Source organism: Chionomys nivalis, chromosome 11 (assembly GCF_950005125.1).
Source record: "Chionomys nivalis chromosome 11, mChiNiv1.1, whole genome shotgun sequence".
Classification (NCBI taxonomy): Eukaryota; Metazoa; Chordata; class Mammalia; order Rodentia; family Cricetidae; genus Chionomys; species Chionomys nivalis.
This window is the reverse complement of record NC_080096.1, coordinates 76886746-76896985: the sequence shown is the minus strand read 5'-3', so window position 1 is coordinate 76896985 and position 10240 is coordinate 76886746. Positions and strand designations below refer to the sequence as shown.

At 35.7% G+C, this 10240-nt stretch overlaps 1 protein-coding gene across 1 annotated transcript; it reads left to right on the top strand.

Moving 5' to 3' along the window:
- Positions 1 to 388: 388 nt before the first annotated feature.
- On the top strand, positions 389 to 687 carry LOC130884221 (40S ribosomal protein S28-like). Its single transcript, XM_057785248.1, has one exon. The coding sequence runs from the start codon at positions 395 to 397 to the stop codon at positions 602 to 604; it is 210 nt and encodes a 69-aa protein (XP_057641231.1). The 5' UTR covers positions 389 to 394; the 3' UTR covers positions 605 to 687.
- The last annotated feature ends 9553 nt before the right edge of the window (positions 688 to 10240 follow it).

Here is a 10240-nt window from a genome sequence, read left to right as displayed (position 1 = left end):
ACTAGAATAGTAAGAAAGCAAGAACATGTGCATGGTTTAGGAAGGAGGAAATATTTAAACTATAACCCCAAATATAATAAGCTATTTTCCATGAGTTAACCTAATAAATTTATTTAAGATGTCCTTTTCAAGTGCAAAGGACTTACAGAATATCTCTCAAGAAGGCCAAGGTTGAGATCCTTGTATCTGAATTTGGTAACAAAGACCTGTGAGAAGCCAGGTGGTGGTGGGGCACGCCTTTAATCCCAGCACTTGGGAGGAAGAGGCAGGCGGATCTCTGTGAGTTTGAGACCAGCCTGGTCTACAAGAGCTAGTTCCAGGACAGGCTCCAAAACCACAGAGAAACCCTGTCTCGAAAAAACAAAACAAAACAAAAAACAAAATCGCCGCCATCATGGACACGAGTCGCGTGCAGCCCATCAAGCTCGCTAGGGTAACCAAAGTGCTGGGCAGGACCGGTTCGCAGGGACAGTGCACGCAGGTCCGCGTGGAGTTCATGGACGACACCAGCTGCTCCATCATCCGAAACGTCAAAGGTCCCGTTCGAGAGGGAGATGTGCTCACCCTATTGGAGTCGGAAAGAGAGGCTCGGAGGTTGCGCTGACTGACCTTCCTGCTGGGTCCTGAGTATCCACCACTTGGCCCATGATGACCTGCGACTATTAAATAAAACATTTGTATTGTTTTTTTAAAAAAAAGAAAAACAAAAAAACAAAGACCTGTGAGTTCTTATTTCTCATTAAGTTCTACACAGTTAGAAAGTGTGCAAAGGTATAGACACAAAGAAAGAAAAGATTCATATTAAATTGTTAAATTGTAACAAGGACAATAGAAGTAAAAAATAAAAGGGTAAAATACCTTGAACTCAAAAACTAATCATACAATTCTATTACCCAGTTCGTTCCTGAATTCTCAGATTTTTATATCAATGTTGTCTTTCTATGAAGTTTTATTTTTAAAAGTAATATACTGACATCAATAACAATAGTTAAATTTATAGTAAATGATTTGCCCTATTGTCTTATGGAAATAATTGTGACCAGCATAGCCTGCATTAATTCTCAACCCATGCAAAATGCCCTTTTCCTAAGATAACTTCAGAGTTAAAACACAACAAGATATTCCATAACAAAACCAGATTTAACCAATACCTAGCCACAAACCCAGCCCTACAAAAAATATTAGAAGGAAAACTCCAAACCAAGGAAGTTGGCTACATCAACAAAAATGCAGAGAATTGATGGTCTCACAGCAACAAATTCCAAAGAAGGGAAAAAAAAAAAAAACATAAATTAACACCACCAACAAAGAAAACTAAATAAACAGGAGATATCAATCACTGGTCATTAATATCCCTTAATATAAATGACTCAACTCACCTAAAAAAGATACAGGCTAACAAATTAGATATAAAAACAGAATCCATTCTTCTTCTGCATACAAGAAACACACCTCAGCCTCAAAGACAGACATCGCCACAGAGTAAAGGGTTGGGAAACATTTTTCCAATCAAATGGACCTAAAAAGCAAGTTGGTGTAGCTATCCTAATATCTAACAAAATAGACTTCAAATTAAAATCAATCAAAGAGACAAAGAAGGACATTTCATATTAGTCACAGGAAAAAAAAATTATCTAGAGGAAATCTCAATACTGAACATCTATGCACTACATAAAAGGGCACCCTCATATGTCAAAGAAACACTTCTAAAGCTTAAATCATACATTAAACCCCACATACTAATAGTGGGAGACATCAACTCTCCCCTTTCACCAGTGGACAGATCAGTTAGACAAAAAAAAGGAACAGATAAATAAAGGAACTAACAGATGTTATGCCTCATATAGACTTAACAGACAGATATAGAATATTCCATCTAAACAGAAAAGAGTATACCTTCTTCTCAGCACCTCATGGAACCTTCTCAAAAATTGACCACATACTCTGTAACAAAACAAACCTCAAGAAATAAAAAAAAATTGGAATAACCTCATGTATCTTATCAGATCACCATGGCTTAAGACTAGAATTCAACAACAATACTAACTCCAGTAAACCCACAAACACATGGAAATTAAACAATGTTCACCTGAATAATCAATGGGTCAAGGTAGAAATAAAGGTAGAAATTGAAGACTTGCTAAAATTCAATGAAAATGACCACATAACATACCCAAATATGGAATCCAATGAAAGCAGTGTTAAGAGGAAAGTTCGCTAAATGCCTACATAAAGTAGCTGGAAATCTCCCGCATTAGTAAATTAACAGAATATTTGAAAACTTTAGAACAAAATGAAGCAAACTCTTTCACCCAAGAGAACTAGAAGGCAGCAAATAATCAAATTGAGAGCTGAAATCAACAAAATAGAAACAAAGAAAACAATACAAAAATCAATGAGGCAAAGAGTTGGTTCCTCGAGAAAATCAACAAAATAGACAAATCTTTATCTAAACTAACCAAAAGGCAGAGAGAGAACATCCAAATTAACAAAATCAGAAATAAAAAAGGGGACATAACAACAGACATGAAGAAAATACAGAGAATCATCAGATCACATTTCAAAAACCTGTACTCCACAAAATTGGAAAACTTAAAGGAAATGGACAACTTTCTGAATAAATATAACTTAATAAAATTAAATCAAGGCAAGATAAGCAAACTAAACAAATATATAACTGTTGAAGAACTAGAAACAGACATCAAATTCTCCAAACCAAAAAAAAAAAAAAAAAAAGAGTCCAGGACCAGGTGGTTTCAGCTCAGAATTCTAAAAGATTTTCAAGAAAGTACTAATACCAAAACTCCTCAAATTGTTACACATAATAGACACAAGAAGAAACATTGACAAACTCATTTTATGAGGCTATGTTTACCCTGATACCCAAACCACATAAAGACATTACTAAAGAAGAGAATTACAGACCAATCTCAATCATGAACATTGATGCAAAAATACTAAATAAATACTGAAAATCAAAATGAAGAACATATCAGAACCATCAAACACCATGGTCAAGTCGGCTTCATCCAAGAGATGCAGGGATGTTTAAACATACAAATATCTGTCAACGTAATCCAGCATAAAAATATACTGAAAAATAAAAACCACATGATCATCTCATTAGACACTGGAAAGCTTTCTAGAAAATACAACATCCATTCATGATAAAGATCTTAGAGAGAGCAAAGATACAAGGAATACACCTAAACATAATAAAGGCAATATACAACAAACCAATAGCCAACATCAAACTAAATGGCAAGAAACTTTCAGTGATTCCACTAGAATCAGAAACAAGACAAGGTTGTCCATTCTCTCTATATCTATTCAGTATAGTTCTTGAGGTCTTAGCTAGAGCAATAACACACCAAAAGGAAATCAAGGGAATACAAATTAGAAAAGAAGAAGTCAAACTCTCATTGTTTGCTTATGATATAATAGTTTATATAAGTGACCCCAAAAGTTCTACTAAGAAACTTTTACAATGCATAAACACTTTCAGTAATGTTGCAGGATACAAGATTAACTCAAAATATCAGTAGCCATCCTGTACACAGATGATAAATGGGCTGATAATGAAATCAGAAAAACATCACCCTTCACAATAGTCAAAAATAGCATAAAATATCTCAGAGTAACTCTAACTAAACAAGTGGAAGACTTGCATGTCAAGAACTTTAAATCCTTGAAGAAAAAAATTGAAGAAGACATTAGAAAATGGAGAGATCTTCCATGCTTTGGGTAGGTAGAATTAACATAGTAAAAATGGCAATGTTACCAAAAGCAATCTAGAGATTCAATGCAATGCCCATCAAAATTCCAGCAAAATTTTTCACAGACCTTGAAAGAATGGTACTCATCTTCATACAGAAAATCAAAAAACCCAGGAGAGCCAAAACAATCATGCAAATTAGGAACTTCTGGAAGCATGACTGTCCCTGACTTCAAACTCTTCTACAGAGCTACAGTATTGAAAACAGCCTGGTATTGGCATATAAACAGACGAGAGGACTATTGGAACTGAATTGAAGACCCATATATTAATCCACACACATTCAAATACCTGGTCTTTGTCAAAGAAGCAAAAAAAATATTAAATGGAAAAAATAAAGCATATTAAACAAATGGTGCTGGCATAAGTGGACATCAACATATAGAAGAATGAAAATAGATCCAAATCTATAACCATGTACAAAACTCAAGTCCAAATGGATCAAAGACCTCAACATAGGCCAAACACACTATGTTGTAGTGAGAGAGGCGGGGCTGCTTCCCGCCACCTGGCTAGCTTTCTAGCTTTCCCTGAAATAATTACATGGAAACTGTATTCTTTTAAACACTGCTTGGCCCATTAGTTCCAGCCTCTTATTGGCTAGCTCTTACATATTGATCTAACCCATTTCTAATAATCTGTGTAACACCACAAGGTGGCTTACCAGAAAAGACCTTAACCTGCGTCTGTCTGGAGTGGAAGAATCATGGCGACTGCCTTATTCAGCTTCTTTCTTTCAGCATTCTGTTCTGTCTACTTCACCTACCTAATTTTCTGTCCTATTAAAGGCCAAACAGTTTCTTTATTACTTAACCAATGAAATAACAGATAGAAAGATGACTCTTCTCCATCAACACTGAATCTCATAAAAGAGAAAGTGGGAAATACACTGGAACACATTGGCACAGGAGACCACTTCCTAATTATAACCCCAGTAGTATAGACACTGAGAGAAACAATCAATGGAACCTCCTGAAACTAAAAAGCTTCTGTAAAGCAAAGGGCATGGTCAACAAGACAAAACAACAGCCTGAATAATGGAAAAAGATCTTTACTCATCCCACATCAGACAGAGTTCTGATCTCCAGTATGTACAAAGAACTCAAGAAATTCATCATCCAAAGAACAAATACTCCAATAAAAAAAAGTAGAGTAGAGAACTAAACAGAGAACTCTCAACAGAGGAATCTGAAATGGCTAGAAGACACTTAAGGAAATGTTCAGCATCATTAGTCATTAAAGAAATGCAAATTAAAACAACTCTGAGATTCCATCTTAAACCTGTAAAAATAGCTCATACCCAAAACACTGATAACAACTTACGCTGGAGTGGTTGTAGGATCAAGGGAACACTCCTGCATTTCTTGTTGGAATGCAAGCTGGTACAGTCCCTTTGGATGTCAGTGTGGTGATTTCTCAGAAAATTAGGAAACAACCTTTCAACCTTTCTCAAGACCCAGTAATACCACTTTTGGGTATATATCTAAAGAATGTTCAATCATTCCACAAGGACATGTGCTCAACTATGTTCATAAAAGTTTTGTTTGTCATAGCTAGAACCTGGAAACAATGTAAATGCCTCTTGACTGAAGAATGGATAAGGGAAATGTGGTACATTTACACAATGGAGAACTACACTGCAGAAAAAAATGGCATCTTGAATTCTGCAGGCAAATGGATGGAACTAGAAAACATCATTTTGAATGAGGTAACCCAGACCCAGAAAGACAATTATCACATGTACTCACTCATAAGTCGTTTTTAAACATAAAGCAAAGAAAACCAGACAATAATTTGCAATACCAGAGAACCTAGACTACAATGAGGACCCTAAGAGAGACATACATATATCTAATCTACGTGGGAAGTAGAAAAAGAGAAAATCTCCTGAGTAAATTAGAAGCATGTGACCTTGGGTAATGGTTGAAGGGGAGGGAAAAGGTAGGGAAGGGAGCAGAGAGAAATGTAGAGCTCAATAAAAATTAATAAAAATAAAAAACACAAACCAAAAACTAGCTGTCATTTTACAATGGAAAATTAGATTGTGGTAGACTTTAATTCTTAGCCACACTCACACTGAGAATGGTTCTTGGTTTAATAAAAATTACATGAGGAACAACTAATAGATATTAATTGGTGGATCTACTTTTCACGTCTCACTGTTTCTCACAGTGTTTTAATGACTTACAATGGTACATTCTGCTCTTTACCCGTGGCAATTTCTAGGAATACTTATGAAGTAATAACAAAATAAATCAACAGATATATACACAAATATGAAAAAAAATTATAGAGTATCTATGAGTAAAATATACTAACCAGTGCAACACTGTATTTTGGAAAGTCTTGGGTGATGCCAAGGGAGATTATGAAGGTCAGCCAAAGGGAAATATTATGTCATGTGCATTTTCTTCAGTAAGCTACCAACTGTTGTACATTCTTAGCCCTCAGCTTTTATATTGTAATTATATATTCTCTTTAAAATATGAACACGCGTTTCTCCTGTGCCTTATGGTATCTATGCAGAGCTCAAAGTAGGCACTACTCCACCTAAAACATACCCATGACTTTGCTTTTATATTTAATACTCAGATCTTAGAAGAACCTTTCTATTTTTGGAGAATAAGCAGCAGGACTCGGGTGCTTCCAGTAAAAAGGCTCTCAACCCTTTCTAATAGTTTATTTTTAAACAGCTGGCTATGTGAGGTGAAGGGTGAAGGATGGGGCATCTCTAGGTCAGTCACCTGTATAAGTTTGAAGTAAGCAGAAGAACTAACTAGCATCCTTGTCACCTAACCTTGACACAGGGCATTTTTATTGCACTTCTTTTCCTGAGAGCAGACACAGCAGTGAATGAATACTATTTAGGGCCACTTTTTCTTGAAAACTAAGTCACCAACTGACAGATACTGCTTTGCAAGATAAATTATACTTTTAATTTTGCAAATGCATCTGTAACTATAAAGGCATACACATCTCGAAATAAAATTAAAAGCAATGCCTGAGATTAAGTACCTTTCTAATTTGCATTCTGCTGAGCAGGACCAATGGACACAGAATGAACTGAGTCTCTCATTTTCTGCTATTTAACATTCTGATTCCTAGTGAGTATGCTATTATACTTTATTTCCCAAGTCACAATGGAAACACATTTATTTATCTTTAATTAATTTTTTTATCCTAATCAGTAATGTAGAAGGATATAGATCAAAAGATTTTATTCTGCAAATGTTCCCCAAGGTTAGAAAGTATTATGTTGAGAATATGTATACTGCAGAAGGCGTCTCTGAAATCTGTATTTTCTTTTTTTGATTCATAAACAGCAGGAGATATCACATCAGCCACAAAATTTGTTTGTTAATTTCTGGTTGTTATAAAATAATATGCTAAAACAAGAATAAGCCATAATAGCAAAACAAATTGTTGGTAGAAATGGGAACTAGAGAAGTCTATTTGCTTCCTATTTTAGTTACCTATTTTTTCTTGTTTCAATTAAAATTGAGATGAAAAACTGAAATCATAGTCATATGTGGCAACACAATTCATATATTCAATACATGACTTTATCATATTTATCTATAGCACATTCCAAACACATATGATCACAAAAATGTAACAGCCCATTTATGTGTTTTATGTATTCTCCGATTACACACACACACACACACATAGAAAATCTCAGGAATGAAATTGCATAAACACATTCACAAACATCAGTCTGAAATATTTCTCTCATTTCAGATACTGAATTTCAATTTTTTTAAAAAAAATATACTAATGGAAATGCTAAGTTAAACATCCTTATTGTGATATTTTATTTTTGTACTGCAAAATAAAGCTTGCCTGGAGATCAGAGGGCAGAGCAAGCTACTAGTTAACCATAGATGTCTGGAGGTCTGTACATTTAGGCACAAAGTGATAAGGAAGAATGGAGATAAGATCTCAGCCCTTTAGGTCTGAGGAATCAGAGAGGTAAGAAGTGACTGCGGTTCTTCTTTGCTTCTTAGATATTTTAGCTTTTATCCCAATATCTGACTCTAGGTTTTTATTCGTAATACCTGTTAGGATCATGCTACATCGGGTATCGAAATTGAGGGCACAAATTTATGAAAAAGTTGTTTGCCTGTGGCTCTGAAGCCACTGGCTGAGGCTGGAGCAGCATGTAGCTGGAGTCACAGCCCCACTGACTAAGTTTTCCCAAGCCCTCTGAGCGAGTCTGGGATGTTTCTGTTTTAGCCTCTCTGCAGCAAACTCCACAGGTGCTTCAGTTCCAAATGCTGCCAAAGTTAGACCCTCACCCCTGATCACCTCTGCTTGCAGGCAGCTCCCACTACATACGCTTCTTCCCCCCAAGCACCCCTGTGCATTTTTCAGTGGGCTCCCTCTCTCAGTGAGTTGTGGGCTTTCTCTGGACCCTGCCTGATATGGGATGCCTTTCTGTATGCTGTGAATCTGTCTCATTGCCATTGGTTAAAGAAGAAGATGATTTGGTCAATAGTTAGGCTGAATAGAGCCAGGAAGGAAGTCCAAGCAAAGATACAAGGAAAAAAACAAACAAACAAACAAACAAAAAAAACAAAAACAAAAAACGGCTGAGGGAGGGAGATGAGGAGTCTGGGAGAAGCCAGATGTAAGGTAACACCATAGCCATGTGGCAATATATAGCATAGTAGAAATGGATTAATTTAAGATGTAAAAGCTAGTTAGTAGTTAGCCAGCAGTCAAACAGTTTGTAATTAATAGTAAACCTTAGAGTGGATATTCAGTAACAGGTGGGCAGTAGAGGAATCTCCAGTTACAAATGGTACACACTGTCAGGCATGAATCCACATAAGAGGTTAAATAAATAGATAAATAAATGAATGAATGAATGAATGAATGAATGAATGAATAAATAAATAAATAAATAAGCAAGCTTCTAAAAACAGAGCTTCTAAGCCGGGTGGTGGTGGTGCATGCCTTTAATCCCAGACCTCGGGAGGCAGAGGCAGGTGGATCTTTTTGAGTTCGAGGCCAGCCTGGTCAAAAGAGCTAGTTCTAGGACAGGCTCTAAAACAACAGGGAAACCCTGTCTCAAAAAACAAAATCAAAAGCAAACAAATATACAACAAAAAGATAGATTCCGTTTGCTGATGGCAAACAGATGCATGACTCTTTAAGAAATGAATTCCTGGTTCTTGCTGGTGGCACTGATGAGTTTTTTGAAAGGTCATGCTACAGAATATTTGAATGGGGTTTGTGGGCAGCATGCTGCAAGCTGATTGATGGTGGCAAGGACCTGCTTAGTCCCTAGGGTTGGGGTGGTAAGCATGGCTCTTAGAGTGGAAGGTGAATGTACCTTCATCATGTTGGAAAGCCTAATGAAAGAAGCCAAAAGCCAAAGCACCTATCTTGGTACTAGCCATGCGTGCTTAGCATTTTAATAATTCTTCTGTTCAAAAAATGATTACATATAAGCAATAAAGAAAGGTTCAGACCGAAAAAAGGCCTCTAAACATGTCACAATATGTTTGGTAAATACACATATGCTTGAGAAAGAAAGAATAAAGAATAGACAAAGTCATAGATTAAAAGAATAATTTGAAGATAATAAACTGAGGTTCGTAAAAAAGAAAAAGAGTAATAAAAGTTATAAAAAGTCACATGAAAATGGAAAATAAAAAGAGTCTCAATTAAGTATACTATTTTGTTTTCCTTCAATTTTTTAACTGTTAATGACCTAACTGTGGAGAGACATTTGATTGTGGGTTCTGATAAGCTAAATGTATATAAAGTTATTTTGACTTCTAAATTTGGGTATAAGGATATGTGGCTTTGGAAAAGAAGAAGTTCTGCTTTTGTTTCCACAGAAGAAGATGAGAAGTTATGAACTCCTTCCAGGCTAATACAGTTTGACCAAGCAAGACCTTCTGAGAGGTCTCTGATGGAAATGATAACCCAGGTGATCCAACTTTTACAAGCACTTTAAGGAAGCTAGCTAAGATAATGCGGTCTCACAGACTGCCACAGCTAAGATATAACCATAATTCTAAATTTTTTCAGAATCACCATAAGATTACAAGCACCACCAATCAACGGTAAATAGTATAGAAAGCTATGTCCAAATTCCCAAAATATTGTTTATAAATATTTGTTTTTATTTAAAAAGGGTTGATTATGATTATAAATGATTAATGGTCATAGCTAATATCTTTCTAAAGAAAAAAGGAGATATGATATAAAAATGATGAAAAGACAGATTATTGAATCTACTTTCATCCAAAAAAACACCAGCTGTTAAACTCAAAATACTTTATTTTGTATTGGTTTTAGTCTATTGATTCATTTTTTTTTTTTTTGATTTTTGAGACAGAGTTTCTCCGTAGCTTTTGGTTCCTGTCCTGGAACTAGCTCTTGTAGACCAGGCTGGCCTTGAACTCGATTCAAATTTAAGGTCAATTTTGTTATACTATGTGTATGTTTCCA